Source organism: Ptychodera flava, chromosome 9 (assembly GCF_041260155.1).
Source record: "Ptychodera flava strain L36383 chromosome 9, AS_Pfla_20210202, whole genome shotgun sequence".
Taxonomy (NCBI): Eukaryota; Metazoa; Hemichordata; class Enteropneusta; family Ptychoderidae; genus Ptychodera; species Ptychodera flava.
This window is the reverse complement of record NC_091936.1, coordinates 12665243-12681966: the sequence shown is the minus strand read 5'-3', so window position 1 is coordinate 12681966 and position 16724 is coordinate 12665243. Positions and strand designations below refer to the sequence as shown.

General features: G+C 38.2%; 1 protein-coding gene across 3 annotated transcripts; it reads left to right on the top strand.

Annotated features, from left to right (window-relative positions):
• The first annotated feature begins 7279 nt into the window (after positions 1 to 7279).
• Positions 7280 to 15627, top strand: LOC139140032 (uncharacterized). Of its 3 annotated transcripts, XM_070709022.1 has the most exons (4): positions 7280 to 7789; positions 9179 to 9284; positions 10211 to 10404; positions 11404 to 15627. In XM_070709022.1, exons 2-4 carry the CDS (start codon positions 9228 to 9230, stop codon positions 14129 to 14131), a joined length of 2979 nt encoding a protein of 992 aa, XP_070565123.1. In that variant the 5' UTR covers positions 7280 to 7789; positions 9179 to 9227; the 3' UTR covers positions 14132 to 15627. The 3 variants fall into 3 exon arrangements, with proteins under 3 accessions (XP_070565123.1, XP_070565126.1, XP_070565124.1); XM_070709025.1 differs by lacking the exon at positions 10211 to 10404 and having other exon boundaries at positions 11407 to 15627; XM_070709023.1 differs by lacking the exon at positions 10211 to 10404.
• The last annotated feature ends 1097 nt before the right edge of the window (positions 15628 to 16724 follow it).

The following is a 16724-nucleotide window of genomic DNA, read 5'->3' as shown; positions in this document are numbered from 1 at the left end:
GTGAATCAACATTATCGATAAAATCTAAAATTACATTTTTTGTACAGGCATGCACTTTTTACCTGCCACTTCAAGCAAAGTACATTTACATGAATAAAACACATATGATTTGATATTTTTTGGACAACGCGTTATATCGGCCACATTTTGCCTTCCTTTCGGGAGGGCGACTTAAAAAGTATAGCAAGTCAGAAGGGGTCTTTAACACATTGCGGGTTTTTTGGGGGGTATTGAGTAACAGGGGAGGGTCACTTATTTTCATGCACGGATAAGGGGGAGGGTCACTAATTTTTGTGCATGAACTTTTGAAGGGTCACTATTTTTTACGCAGCGGTTTTTGAAAACACCGGCCCACCCCCCCCTGTAATTTATGTCCAGTCCCTTAGTCACCTGACAGAACATGCTACAACAAATATGGCTGCTACCACGTCAAAATTCGGCTGGATCAGAATTATGTTCGAACACTGGTATCCGAACCAAAACATCGGCACACGAGACGGGAAACATAAACTGAAAGGATTAATCCAGAAGTAGGGGAAATAGAGGTGATTGAAGGCTGGCTGTGATATCGCAGCAGTACTTGTTGCGTGTATTGAACGCGCTAGGGTCATTGAGGTCATCGCCGACTGTGGCGTGACCCCAATGACCCGAGCACGTTCGATACACGCCACAAGTACTGCTGCGATATCACAGCTAATTGAAAGCAAACTTTGTTGGAACTGTGAACGACGATTGATTTCGATGGATAGAATGGTGTCCGAATTTTGTGAAAAATGCCAGGCATCATGTCTACGTTCTAAAAGTATTAAGAGGTGTGCTAAATCACAGTGGCTAAATCATGGAGGTAGAAAGTCTTTCTTTCTACCTCCACGGCTTTGTGGTACAAACAAGAAGTTGGTGTCAAGTGAGCCTGAAAGTGCGAAACCCAAGAAAGATGAGAAAAAGTTACAAGTGTTACTTTCATCCAATCACAGCTTGTTTTATTTTAACCCAATAGCGTCCATGTTTACATTAGCCGGTACCTGACCCTATATTCCCCACGCCCTCTACCGGGGAAATGGGTCAGGGAACCAGACTAGTTTCAATGGGTTCGAACTCACAACGTTAGTATCTTGTCACCTAGCGGAGACATTAAAATTAGGCTATAGAAAGGGATTGCTGATAGGCATATTCGAGAAGACTGTTACACCGTTACTCAAAAGCTACAACCACTGCGGGGCGAAACTATGCCCGAGTGTCTCATATTCTGCGAAGCATATTTTTACCTCAGAGCACTTTTTGGCCGGTTGCTTGTGACGACAGCGAACACATTGTATCAATTTATTTTCGATAGAATATCGATCGAAATCTGCTGGCGTACGGCTCATGCGTTCAGGTCACGTCATGAATATGTCCACAATAACCCGTATATATTGACTTAAATACCATAGTACCAACGTATCCGTTGGTTTCTTGAACTAAAATTGAATCGTCGACACTCTTTACAGTTTTTGTGATGTGTTTATGTTTCAGCACATTTTGGCGCACATTGGCCAAGTTTTGCGCCATTTTTGGCTGGGAAGGTCATGCGAGTGAGCAACACAACATAGTATCAATTTCCAATAAACAATATCGATCGATAACGTTCACCGCTCGATGACAGTGGACACTTTGCGCGGCCCGTTCGCCTCCGTTCTGTTTTATTTTTCAAATTTACTGGAATTTTATCGTTGATATTCGCCCAAATTTGGTCTATATTACAACAAAATGACAGATATTTGGGCTGTACAACTTATGAGACTCATACTGGTTAAAATGCGTCAATTTAAGACCCTTGTTCTGCATATGTACACGCCGTAAGATCGCCAAATTATGGACGGCAACAGTCCGTATATTTCAGTGATCGGAATAAAAAAATGCAAATAAAACATTTTCATGGAGAAATTCATCATTATTCATTCAATTTCATCATTATTCGTTCAAAATTGAGGAATTTGCACCGGCGAGAAGTGTGCAGTCTGTTCGGTGTATTATACGTCATTGTTTTCTATGGGAAATCAAGCCTATTTGCCGCGTTGTAAAATGAAAAATATATCTGAAAAAAAAAACCAAAAAACATTAATCTAATTTTTTCATTTCGCTTTAATTCTTAAAGTGTTTGAGATAACACAGCTGATGAAACTTTCGTTTTATTTTTTTGAGTTTCCCTCTTATTTTTATGAAATGACAAGTTAACGATCGTTTGGCTGTTGACTGTGTTTTTCACCTATTGTGTATATGAATAATTAATTATCGCATAGCTATTTTCAGATGACAAAATGTCATAATTGAAAGGTCCACATATAAGGAAATTGAATCTGCAACGCTTTCATCAATATTAAACTGTGCAGGGAGAAAATTTGGCGAAATTTTAAACATAGAGTTAAAGGCGGATTTGACTCTCTGTAATGTGCCCGTTATGATGTGTGGTGAAGACACTGAATCATGTACGGTGCTCACTGCGAATGTACTGATGTCGAGTTCTGAGACGTGAAGGTACATTTCACCAACTGTTTTTTACTTGAGACTTCCAACTGTGTGGTTAAGTTGCCGCTCATCTGTGTTGATGTATCAACTTCGTTCGGTGTCTCTCGGCTGTCTGTTTTGTACAAGCATTCTAGTGAGTCTGCAGTGTTTTGTTGGTGTTTTTTTTCTACACAGGATGTGTGTGTTTCGCAGTGGGACAAGCGTTGTGACAGGGAGGACGGCGCGCTTGGAATTAAAATCCTGAAATCGGCTCTATATACAAGACAGTGAAACAAAATTACACATTACTATACATTAAACGCAAACCACCAATCTATGGACGCGGACGATGTGTACGTGTGGAATTGCTTTATTTATACAGGGTCATAGCAATATCGATTCGCCAGTGTCTCGCCATTTATTCCAAACAAAATAACTACAATGATCCTGTTATTCACCATATCGTAATATAAAACAACTTTAGTAGAGCAGATGTGAAGTAGCCTTCATTTCCTACATGAGTTCGAACCCGATTGAAACCACCGGGCCGTATTTATGCCTCAAACGAGCGATCAAAACAAGAGAGGTCATCATGGGGTCGATCGGAAAAAAATTAGCCAATCACAGCGCGGCTGGTCTGACCCTGCCCACAGCTGTAGAATGAAAGTGTTTCGATCACGTCAAAAACACGGAAATCGCACCCAAAAACGGACAGAAGGTCGTTTTTGACACAAAGAGGCTTGTAGGTATGAATTCTAAGATGTATTGGAGGCCATCGATGCTGGTTTAGTATATAGTGAGGCTTATTGTGAGGGAAATCGGCCCCCAAACTCGGCGAGGGGTGCGTAAAACGGCCATTCCGTTTCCCAACTTCCCTTCTTATATGCATAGTACGCGGCGGCCGGTACGTATCACTCCACTCGTAACTGTGTTTTGTGGTCATGCAGTGCGTGTCAAACAGCCGTTTACTAAAATGGCTGTAAAATTGCCATGCCGTCAAAATTAATGCTAAATTAAACTTAGAAAAAACTAAGCGATTCAGTTTTGGTAAGCCTGAATTGAATTTGAAATCCAAAAACGTCCTGAAATAATCATCATTGCAGAACAGAATCAATAGGGTTGTTTAAATGCTCTTTTTCGTTGTACTTTAGAATGAGTTGACGTAGTTTAGTTTTACATCTAAAGAGTGACTTTTACCTTTCAGTTTGTCTTGCAGATTTTCTGTTGTTTTATATTGCAACATCAATTCAATTCTAATAAGGGATGGACCATTAGACCTTGGGAGGGGGGTGGTCACAATGAAATTGTGAAAATTTTTTTTTACTATTGTAAATTTCTGAAATTTTTTTTTTCCAATTGAGATAAGCTGTGCAAATTTTTTTTTTTCAGAGTAAATTTTCAGATTTATAATTTTTTTTCGTTCGTCGCTGTCTGAAGATAAAGAGGGCAAACATGTGGTGCCAAGCACCACAAGCGGCCACGCAAGCGGTCACTGGGAAGAGGTCAGGAGAGGGGTGTCCCCCTGCTGCTGTTGGAGCTTTTAAAAATAGAGATTAAAATGGTGTTATTTGGTGGCACTTGGGGAGTATTTTTGCGGGGGAGGTCAGGAGGGGGGTGTCCCCCTCCTGCTGTTGGAGCTTTTGAAAAATAGAGATAAAAATGGTGTTATTTGGTGGCACTTTGGAGCATTTTTTTCGGATTACACATCTTCCTCTGAAACATGGTCTTCTTGCTCCTTAGTAGCTTCGTATAGTTTAGAAAATTGACTATTTTGGTTTCCTGGCTTCCCTTTCTACTGCGTGGTGAAATGCCTACATTCACCCCACCAAACATCATGCATATCTCATGATTTACAATTGATTTTGACAAGCTGAGAAGCTAAAATAAGCTAAATAATATAGTGAAATTGCATATTTGTGTTTTTAGAGCAATTGTTGCCCTTTTTTGATCAAAACATCTATTTCTCTGTAGCAGCATGTCCAAATTGATTGCATGTGTATAGATGTGTGAAATTTCAATATTTGTCTTTTTTGGGCAATTTATGCCATTCATGGTCAAAAAATCTGTATTCTCTGAAAGGGCTTGTCCAATTTCTTTGAAATTTGCTACACAAAAACGATTAACCATGCAGATTTATTCAGTATTTGCTATCGAGAAACTTTCAAAGTTCAACCTTTTATGTGTTTTTGTGTTGGGAATTGTTGGATAGATGGCATTCTACGTAGTGTATTGTTGAATGTTAAAACATGTGTTGCTGTTGTTATTTGAGGCTGTTTTTTGAGAAAAAAGAATTGAAAATGCCTTTTTAAAAGCAAAATAATACATAATGACTTGATATGTTGTTTTATCATTATTGACGTGTTTCTACTTGTTCACCCATTCTTGCATTCATCATTGTAATAAAATGCTGTGAAAAAAATGAAACTGATGTGGCCTGCATCTGTTTTACCTTGATCTTAAAAGGCAAATACAACTTTCTGTCTTGACAACCATACCATAGTTTCAATGTTTTACCTAAAGTACCTGCTTGGTTTGTACGCAGGAAACAAGTAGAAAACAGGCTCTATAATTTCATAATTTTCAAGTGATCAGAATACAAAAGTCCTGAAAAGATAAGATAATCACAACTTCCAGTATGAGGGATACAGTCACTCTAAATGTATAAATTAAAATTAAACAATGTGCCGGGAGGATGTATTAAAAATACAGAAAGTTGCTTACTGTCGGTAAAATCTAAAAAAAATTCAAAATTTTAAAGACTTTTGCAGAAGTTTTTTTTACGCCTTTGTCTTCTTATTTATTTATTTTTTATTTTGCAAACTAGTTTGAAGATTTTTTTTTCCTAACTTTCTGCTCTGAAATTTTTTTTTTCTGTTTTGACCACCCCCTCCCAAGATCTAATGGTCCATCCCTAAAATACCACAAGCCTGTTGTGGCAAGAGGGGTTCACTGTAGCCTCTGTGGAAAACGTCATTGTTATTTATAGACCGACTAGTCTGAGACACAGGCGTTTGGCACACTGCTGGGATAATAATCGTATTTAATATGTAGAATGTCTATATACGACTTGATTATTCAATAAAAGAATCACCGTACGTGATATTAGTGTAGGCCTATATAGGCCTACATGTTGACTGGCATTGTACCTATGGCTGCCTTGCTCGGGCCCGACGAACGCACTGCATAATCATCAATGTGTAGAATGTCTACATGACTTCATTATTTATTAAAGAATAACGGTGCGTGATATTACTTTACATGTCAGCTAGCTTAACCGAGCGGCTGTAGAGCTCTGCAGGGCTTGGGCCCGGCTTTTGCCCATTGTCCACTGCCGCACAGACAGGAAGTGAAGGTGAGAAAGTAATTCACAGCCCGATTTCATAAATCAGCGAAATTCACGAACTCTGAGCGTTTCCGGTGATAAAAACTGGTCAACGGTCAGATGGTTGCATAAACAATCGATCGACTGGCCTCTTTTGCCTAAAATCATACCTTACCCTATGCTACTGGCGAGAAATTGTCCTGAAATCGGCTGGGCACACCAACCCAGCGCCGGCCATTTTGAATGAGCTGCATTAAATGTATGCGCCTGTGCATACAACCCTTGGCAGATGACGTCATTGCTCTTCTCTCATTGGACGCGTACATTTAATGCAGCTCATTCAAAATGGCCGGCGCTGGGTTGGTGTGCCCAGCCGATTTCAGGACAATTTCTCGCCAGTAGCATAGGGTAAGGTATGATTTTAGGCAAAAGAGGCCAGTCGATCGATTGTTTATGCAACCATCTGACCGTTGACCAGTTTTTATCACCGGAAACGCTCAGAGTTCGTGAATTTCGCTGATTTATGAAATCGGGCTGTGAATTACTTTCTCACCTTCACTTCCTGTCTGTGCAGCAGTGGACAACGGGCCAAAGCCGGGCCCAAGCCCTGCAGAGCTCTACAGCCGCTCGGTTAAGCTAGCTGACATGTACAGTAATATCACGTACCGTTATTCTTTAATAAATAATGAAGTCATGTAGACATTCTACACATTGATGATTATGCAGTGCGTTCGCCGGGCCCGAGCCAGGCAGCCATAGGTACAATGCCAGTCAACATGTAGGCCTATAGGCATACACTAATATCACGTACGGTGATTCTTTTATTGAATAATCAAGTCGTATATAGACATTCTACATATTAAATACGATTATTATCCCAGCAATGTGCCAAACGCCTGTGGACTGAGATGGGAGGTTCGATCGTCAAGGTGACGTCATTAGTCCGAAATAATAGCTTAACATGTGATGATATCACTGGCCTGTGGTGGCAGGTCACTGATCGCACTTTCGTTTCTTTTTTTAACATGACATTGTATACTGACACGGTATGATTTTCATTGCTGCAGTAATATTGGACTCGGCTGAGTCGATGTCTGCATAGCCGAATACCTTGGCGGTTGAACTGAAAACACAACAATACAATTTTCTGCTGTATCGGGTTGTAAAATCTACGTTCTTTGGAAAATGCCAATATAAAACTGCTAAATTCGACACATTTCAAATGTTCATCGGCGTTACAAACGTCTCCTACATTAAAACCGAGGAAACGCCTGTCAAACGCCTGAAGGAACCAAGAAAGAGGTCACGATAGAGGTACACAGCCCGTGTATAACTTTCCTTTGGCAGTGCGTGCATTGAAAATAATCGGTGAACTTACAGGGGTGTTTGTAAATGTAGTATCTAGCCATAACGAGTAGTAACGACCAGTAACGAGCAATAACGACCCAGAACAAGACAGAACGAGCCAATAACGACCCATAACGACCCAAAAAAATATGACCTTTCCAGATATTGACCTACAAGCGCACTTCCCGCCAATCCTGGAATCACGCCCTCTATGGCATGTTTGGACATGGTGCAGCCCGTTACCAGTAACGAGCTACACCACAGAAATAATAACCAGTATCGAGCGGAAACGAGCAGTAACGAGCAATAACGAGCTAGAACTAAATAGAACGAGCCATAAACTAGCAATAACGGGCCAATTATGTGAAAATAAAAAAAAATGAAATCACCTCCCGGCCTCTACGACATGGTCGGTATTTGCCTGCCAGGATTCTCACACGAAATTGAAATTGGGTTAATACTTTTTGGTTAGCAAAAAAAAATTATTGGAATGATATTGTTACTGCGAAAATGACTGAAAATATAAGATTACGAAAATAAATTACCGACAATAAATGCAAGTCTCGCGCATGCGTGGTGCTCCTTGTCATTCAAGAAACCACGTGTCCGTAACTCCTTTCACTGCCCCTGATCCTGGTAAGCATTCTGCTTTTTAACGTCAATTTTCTGCAACGTTGTTGTTTTGATTGAAGGTGTTAATTTGAAGGGGAAATTGATCAGAAAGTGTTCGTTGTTATGTGACGTTATGGGTTGTTAATTATATGACTTTGCGTCCGTGGGCTTTGTGTTGGTTCCAATCTTTCATTCCATTAAAAATTTTAGCCTAGAACTGGATAGAAATACTTCGACGCAGGGCTCCCGCTACCCGATCGCCAATTAGCCAAATGCTACAGAAAGTTAAAAATGGCTACAAAAATCCAGTTTGGCGAACATAGTGGCTAATGAATTTTTAGACCGCAGTGCTGCCCTGGTTCCTCCTCAACGGAACAGCTGCCCTACAGCTAACAATAAAAAGTTGTGAGATGTTGAAACAGTTTACTCTGCTTTCTACAAAGTTACAAATTCGCTGGTTCGTAAAAGACAAACGATGTTGCTGTTCGATTACCTTGTTTGCTTGAATCAAAATTTGGCCTGCAACTACTCAATTTGATAGTAAAAACCATAGTTTTAAAGGAAACTTTCACAAATGGAGTCATAGTACGAAGGAAAAGGAGAAAAACTGAGGTTTTCTGAAAGGTCAAGTCTAGGTCATCTCATCACATGATGTAATGCATGAAGACCCCTTAAGTACACAATTATGGTTCAAAAGAAACCACCTAGGGTGGTCAAATAGGTGAAAGGTACATTTTGTGCCTTCCAATTTAAATAACATTCAGCTTGACAGTCAGTTTTAAATTAAACTTTATTGAGAGTCATCACAAAGGATAATTGTCAACAGTAATTGCAGTAAGCATATCCATTGTCAAATCATCACGTTTGTGAATTGCAATTTTGCATGTAAACAACAAAGCAACAATTCATTAACATTGTTCATTCGGTCTATTATCAAACTGCTATAACTTATGGAAGAAATTATGTGATTCTGAATGATTTTAATACTTTTGCAGTTTCCACCAGTTTAATGATGTAGAAGTGATCATCACCAGACATTTCTTGATGATATCAAAATATGAAATGAAAATATATCTGTGCTCAAATATGTTATCATAATCATTAAAACAATGAATACTCTCAAACAGTGAATAATTTAAATAAACATACATTGTTTTGCAAGAGTTATGTTTGGCTAAAGCCTTTTTTTCCTCAAGAAAATACCTATACTCAAGATGCTATTGAGCCTGCCTGATCACAACTATGACATACTAGTTACACTAGGGCCAATCGTATGTACACTGCCAATGTGCTACTAAATGCTTTCTTCTGCACTGAAATTTTTTATTTGTGTGGCTAAAACATTTTGAATATTAAAATCAGCACTCAGTCTGACAGTTGTAATAGAAGCTCAAATCTGATCTCATGTTATAGGTCGACTGTGGCAAGAACTGCTCTGTATCTGTAATACTCATCAGTCATCATGGAAGACATGGAGATCATTAGTATTTCAAGTGATGATGATCAGTCTTGCACTGTTGTAAGTAATGCATCTAACAAGTTGTTTTCAAGTTATTTGAACTGCCCTCCGACTATGATATAAAAATTATCCCCTCTTACCCACTAGTCTGATCCCCACTCCACAGCACAAAAGCTCCCCACTTAATATTTGTGTAAGTAAATGTTTTGAGTTTTAACAATGAACTTTTTGAAAAGTTTGAGTAAATCTTTACTCAATGCAGCCTTTTGCAATCACCTATTATCAAATCATTTACATGCCCAAGTCAAATAATCAAACAGTAGGGTCATAAGGGCAACCACAATATGAATTCAGGTGTGAATTATTTTTTTCCAATGGAAATGTCTTTGAATTTGCTAAACTTTGTGGAGTTATGACAAAACAAACATAGTGAGTTTACTTTATATCTCCCTCACCCCAGCTTCTTACAATCGGTCAATGTCTAGCAATAGCATTACAGAGCAGGTCATTTTTGTTTTTCTTGTGATCAATTCACCGTAAGTGAGGCCTGTTACTCCCCACTCAAGGAGCTGCAAATCTTCCCTGCAGACTGGATATGTAACTCACCTGCGCACCCACTTGCTCTGTTTCCCCATTCGACCATCTTGGTGGGCTGCACCTGTATTGCAGACTAAGATTCAAGTGACTAGAACTCTACTCCATTCTTAAACTATATCCCAGTCATGTTTGAGTCAGATGATCAGAAAAGGTCATTTTCTAACAAATTAGAGTGTTATCTAACTTTTATTTGCTAGTTAGAATTGTTGTGTGTGAGTTCTGATGTTTGACAAGAAGACATAGTCCATAATTATATCTTATGTTGTATCAACCCTGTAAACCGCAACTATGGTTCCATATTTCCCACACATGTACGTTTATGCTAAGCAAGGTTATATATACATGTCAGTATTTTCTTAATGCATCTACTGCATTTAATGTTTCTGCAGTTACAGAAGACAGAACAAGCTGATAGTATAAGTGAAGTAATAAATCTAATAAGTAGTTCTGAAATATCAGAAGTTTCTGACATTTCTCCAGTGAAGAAAGTAGTTCAGCCAAAGAGGCAAAAAATTACACAAAGCAAGAATTTGGCTACAGAGTTGAACCAGTCAAGTGTAAGGGACCATGTCAGTCATCATAGGTAATATACATAGATACACATTGTGTGTCTTACCTTGATGAAGTAAATGTGCTGCCTTTTAGGATTCCATTTTACTCTGTTGACATTACAAGATTTGAACTTGAATTCTCATTCTCATGACCTACTTTTATTTTCCAGTTATTTCAAACAAAATGATGCCTAATCAAAGAGAGCAATGACAAGTGGCTAATTAATTTGGTATACAATTGAATAACTCTGAATTCAGTAAATATCTCGCTATGATTTATCCTCCAGAATTGGAGATTAAAGAAACTACAGAAACGGCCTCTTCTGCTTCATATCTGGACATTTTACTTGAATTTGACTCTAATGGTCACCTTTCTACTAGGCTATATGACAAGAGAGATGATTTCAACTTTAGTATAATTAATTTTCCAAACCTCATCAGTAATATCCACTCTCACCTGCTTATGGGGTATACATTTCCCAGCTTATTCGATATGCAAGAGCATGCAGTTCATATGGTGATTTTGTAGAGAGACATGGCCATCTCTCTTTCAAACTGTTAAATCAAGGTTACACCAGAGCAAGACTTGTCTCTACATTCAAACGCTTTTTTGGCAGGTATCGCAAGCTGGTTGATAAATACGATATCTCTCTTCGACAATGATCACTGATGGCATTGGCATCGGTGACATGGGGCCTTAGTGACCACTACCTATCTGACTTACAGATTGATATATGGCGGGTGCCACATGTGGGGCAGGATGCCCTTACTATTTTCGAAACACCTGACATCACTTCTTGGTCTTTTGGCCAGAGGTCCATATATCTTTCTTTCATGAATTTGACTTTGTTTGTGTACCGTCTATTTACTGTCTGTTCTGTGCTGTTTTGTGTCTATGTTTACAACTATTGTCTTACAAATTTTGACCTAGTGTTATTGGATTATGGATTGGTATGATTGCGATTATTTTATTGCATTAAAATCTCAAAAGTCACATGTCTAACTGTCTGGCAATGTGCTCTCTTTTCCAGAAGTACAGAATTAGCTGATGGGAATGCAGACTGGAGGGAAAGTTCAGAAACCCACAAATCTCTTTCTGTGCCTGAACTTGCAAAACTGGTCCTCAACACAGAATGTACATCACCCATCCTCAAGCGGCCACAGGGCCCACCTTTTCGCGATGGAATTCCACAAGGCTGTTTGTATAGATTTGACAATAAATATGTACCATTGAGTGATGTAACAACCAGTAGTAATTGTGGAGCATGGAACTGCAAGGGTAATCCATCTAAGCATTATTACATTGATAAATCTGATTCGGGGATGTACAATGCTAGGGAGGCTTTAGTTAAGTTTTCAGATAGTGGTAGGCCCTTAAATGCATATATAAATGTCAGAAAGGGGAGTAAATATGTTAGGGAGCCAGTTTCTTTGGATAGTGTGTATAAAGTCACCAGGGCTTATGCAGAAGCTAAGAACAATACTTTTTATCGCAGAAATATCATAACTTTGAAGCAAATTATGACTAATTCATTGGAAAGAATATATTTATGCCACTACTTTTGGTTAGATGGTGAAACTGGATGTTGGCAACTAAGGCCACATGGAAATTCAAAAACTGATAGACCCTACATTGCCACCCAAAGCAGCAAAATGGAAGACATGAAAACAAAACTGGAAACCAGTAACCCTGCTACTGTTTACAAACATCAGTTTACAGCAAGTGGTGGGGTTTTGCACTCTGAAAGTGCTTCTGCAGAGCCCCGTAATAGAACACAAATTTACAATATAAATCGTTCCAGAAAGTTAGCTGAGCGTAGCTCAGATTGGTTAAGTGCTGTAATCAGGCAGCAACAGGAACAAAGGGTTCAAGGTGATCCATATGTTAGAAACATAAAGCTTGGTGAAAACCCAATGGGCGTGAATTTTACACAGCAACAACTCACTGATATTGAGCGCTTTTGTACCAATCCAAGAAAATGTTCAATATTGAGTATTGACATGACCTATAACTTGGGTGATTTTTATGTGACAAATACTGTATTTGAAAACCTAAGTCTCATTAGTTGCAGAACTGGAAAGCATCCAACTTTCAAAGGACCAGACTTAGTGCATTTTTCAAAAGATGAGGAGGCCTTCCAATTTCTGGCCAGTGAAATGGTTGGGAATAATCCCTTGCTGAAAAACATTCAATTTTTTGGTACAGATGATGACCCCGCCACATATAATGGTTTCAAGAAGGGAATTGGTGGGAATATTGGTCATCTTTTGTGCCATAATCATATGAAAGACAACATAAAAAGAAAGTTAAGTGACCTGAAGTTCCCACTTTCTGTTGCTCGTGAAATTGAACATGATATTTTTGGGAAACAGGTTGGGGATACTTATTACAAAGGACTTGTAGATGCTGAAAATGAATGCGAGTTTCAAGAAACTCTTCTCATCCTAGGAGAAAAATGGAATGAAATGGAGAAAAATGCAACAAAAAATGTACCCCCACTATTCTACAGTTACTTTATAAAATCAAAAGCTGAAAAAATAATGACAAAAATGATACAGCCTGTTAGGGAAAAGGCTGGACTGGGGATACCGGCACAGCCATATACTCAAAACAGAGTTGAATCCATGAATAAACTCAGTAAATTGCAAGGTAATTGGGATAAACATGACTGGGCCACAGTCAATGAGCAGCAGTTTGATTTAGTCAAAATGCAATATGAAGAAGCCACTAAAGCAATTTATAAGTGTGGTCAGTATAGGCTGAGTGAAGAATATCGATCATTTGAAGTAGAACCAAATGTTTGGCATGGAATGATGGCAGACCAAAGAAAGAAACACCTAAAGAAATTTCTTAGTGCTCCACTAGTTGTTGAACCAATGTTAACTGAGGTCCCAAGTCATGTTGAACCCTCTGGTGTTAAGTTATCAATTTCCTCAAGTCAAGTAAATCTTCCCCTATCAGCAAACACCATCAATAAAATTTGGAAAAATGCTGAAAAAATAATTCAGAATAATGGGGTAACTAAACCACCAGGTGCTAAAACTGATGACAGCAGAATTGTCATCAGAAATGCCCAGGGTGAATCTTCAAGTGACAAAGGTAGTCCCTTTGTCCATGTAATATATTCAAAAGGTGGAAAAATGGAGTGTGAATGTCAGTATTTCAAAAGTATGCACATTTGTGAACATACTGTTGCAGCAGCTGAGGATATGAATGTACTCAGGCAATATGTTGAGTGGGCTGAGAAAAACAAAAGAAACCCTGTACTTAGTGCATTATATAGGGGAAGCCTTCCAAAAGGGGCAGGAAAAAAACCAGGCCAAAGAAGCAGACAAGCAAAAAGTAAGCCTGACATTGAACATGTAGTGGATCCTTTGCCAGTTAATATGTCACATCCATTTACCGAATATTATCACAATAATAACCCATTTATTGTGGTGTTTGTTGATGAGGTGGCAGACAAAAAAGCACTTTGCCCAACTTGCAATCTTCATTTTGCAACTAGAGTGAAAATCAAACCATTTGATTTGATTTTGAAACACAAAGAGAGATATTTGTATCCTGATAAAGCTAACATATGGGTTCCAACGAGATACCAGACACGTGATGTGTTTTATCATCTACAATTACAATGTGTCCAGCCAAGACATCCATACTTCAAAAATAGTTTCATATTGATCAGTGATGACGTAAAAGGAAAACTTGATACTTCTCACAAACAAATTTTGAAACAGGAGTTTGACCTTAACCTACTGTGAGCGAACATGAACTCCTGTTGAAGTTCTGTTAGCTGTATCTTTTCAGCTCAGCTGTCAAGGGCACGCAGTTCATCAGATAGGTGGATTATCAGTAGTTGCCAGTTGCCTGCAAGTCATCTGTCACCATTCATGATTTGAGAAACTGAAGTTGGTCAAGTCATGGTGGAATTTGCATTGTATTTGTATTCTTGTTTTAGCTCCGCTGTCAGCAATGTGAACAATCTTATCAAATAGGCAGATTTTCCATCATCGTCTGTACGTTGTCTATCAACAATCGCCTTCTCCTCTGAAACAGCAAGTCTGATTGCTTTGAAATTTGATATGCAGTTCACTTGGAGTGACCTCACTCAAGTTTTCTCAAATCACAGTAAAATTTGCATATTTGTATTTTAAAGGCAACTTTTGTCATTTTTGGTCACATTTTTTTTTCACCAAAAACCGCTTGTCTGACAGCTCTTATATTTGGTATACAGTGTTCATAGGGATTAGCAAAATGTTATATATTCAAATTATGATGATATGTACAATTTTGTAATTTTGGGGCAATTTTTGCCATATTTTCTCTAACCACTGAAATGACGTATCAAAGACTTCCACCTTCTTCATCAACACATGTCAAAGATAGTTATTCTCTACATAACACAGTGTATCTATATCGGCCACTAGGCCACTTTTGTAAAATTTTAAATTGTTCCCAGTTCTTGGAATCTTCTTGTCCAGTTGGATTGCATGCTGTTTATACTGGTTTTATGAAAAATTTGAAACTGAGATTGTCACTACATTATATAGTATGATGACTGAGCAAAGTTGTAGCCAATAGCAACAGCTATAATCTGCCTCAAGGTTTAAGAAGAGTGCGTGTTAAGATTTCAGGCCGGTTTTGATGATGATAGTTATCATTGCACCTAATTCTGTTGAGAAACACTATATCATTGTAACTAATGTGCTAAAAGCATATTTAGTTTGGGAAGCGAGTGTACAACTTTGTTGGACATATTAAAGATAAACATTAGAAAGTAGTGTAAGGCCTTTTATTTTTTCTGTAAGGTCAGAGTTCAGTTTAACTTTATTTTGTTGAATAAAACGTCAAATATGCACAATGTATTTACCATTCATGATATTTGTGTATGATATACAAATCATGACAAATGTTACCCCTATGTATCTGCAATTTTCATCAAGTTTTTTTCAAATGTTAGTCATAAATCTTAGAAACAGCTGATGTAGTTCACTTTGCTGGTTCCTACAGATAATCAGATTCAGATACTAAAACTTATACATCACAAAATTAGGTCTGTTGATCATTTTCAAATGTCAAACAAATTTCTAGAGTTTGAACTTTTGTTTGAAGATTCCAAGCATTTCAAGACATTTGCTATTTCTTAAAACGTTATAGAAAATTATTAAACTGAAGTTTCTTGAAGTATTTAGCTTTTTAGAGTTCAAGAAAGCAATAATGTTGTAAACAACTTGCAAATAAACAGAATTTAAGTACACATCCAGGCAATCTCAGATCTCTGCTTGTATACGTATGCTAACTTGTATATTTACGCCATGAACCTTGACCATAATTAAATACCAGACTACAGAAGACATGTTCTATTATCTCCAGGCAAAAGGTAACAAATTTATTGTCTTACAACCTTCCTTCAAGCAATTTCTTTTTCCTGGTCACTGGCAGACAATTTCATCCCCTATAAATGGCCAGCAACCCTTTTCTGAAAAATTCTCCAGCCCCCACCCCCGAAATCTACCCCTTAAAGGTAAGACTTTCTCATGAGAAGGGCACACATGGAGAAAATGATCTGGTGACAAGGTGATCATTTTGGATGCTTATTCCTTTTGTATTGTTTTGCCCTCATTAATGACACTGGCTCAGTCAAGATTGCCCTGGACTAATATCATTTAGAGTAATTTAAATAAAAATTACATTTTACAAAATGCCATTTTGATATTCAGTCAGCACCAGTGAATCTTCTGAGGAAGACTGCTGTGTGCCTTTCGTGGGAGAAGGGTAAATTTGAAGTATTGACAGCCGCTGGTAACGTGTAAAAACAAATGAGAAGGCAATGCTGGCGTAGAGGGCGCCTAACTTAAAATATTTGTTGTAACGCCTTAATTCAAATACTGTTTTAGTTGGATATCCCAGCTGAAGATTCCAGATTCCCAAATAATTCTGGCAAATTATCAGTTATTATTAGAATTATTAGAACTACAACCACAGTTCCCGCCTGTCCTTGAAATCCCAGCCTCTACGACGTGGTTCGTACAATTTCTGATGGCTGAACCTCTGCAGCAGTACGAAATTGAAACCGAATAAACAATTTCGAGTGACAAGAAAAATTTACATTTATTTATTTATTGTTGATGTAAAAGGGTGCGTGGTATACATTTTGCGTTCATTTTACAAATTTTCTGAACTCTGACTCTTGCCGCTGATCTTGGTAAGGGACTGGAGAGAAATTATAATGGGGGGTCGCCATTTTAAAAATAAAATCACAATACACGGGAGTCTGTTGGGCAAACTATCGATAAATTCCCCTGCTAAACAAGCGATGCCTCTTTATGTATATATGTTTCATTACTGATATAA

What these genes read in the sequence shown, in the direction of transcription:
- LOC139140032 (XM_070709022.1), top strand. Translation starts at nt 9,228, where the DNA reads ATGGAAGACATGGAGATCATTAGTATTTCAAGTGATGATGATCAGTCT. An exon ending in ATGATCAGTCTTGCACTGTT is followed by an intron (nt 9,285 to 10,210) that starts GTAAGTAATGCA and finishes ATGTTTCTGCAG; the next exon opens with TTACAGAAGACAGAACAAGC. An exon ending in GACCATGTCAGTCATCATAG is followed by an intron (nt 10,405 to 11,403) that starts GTAATATACATA and finishes TCTCTTTTCCAG; the next exon opens with AAGTACAGAATTAGCTGATG.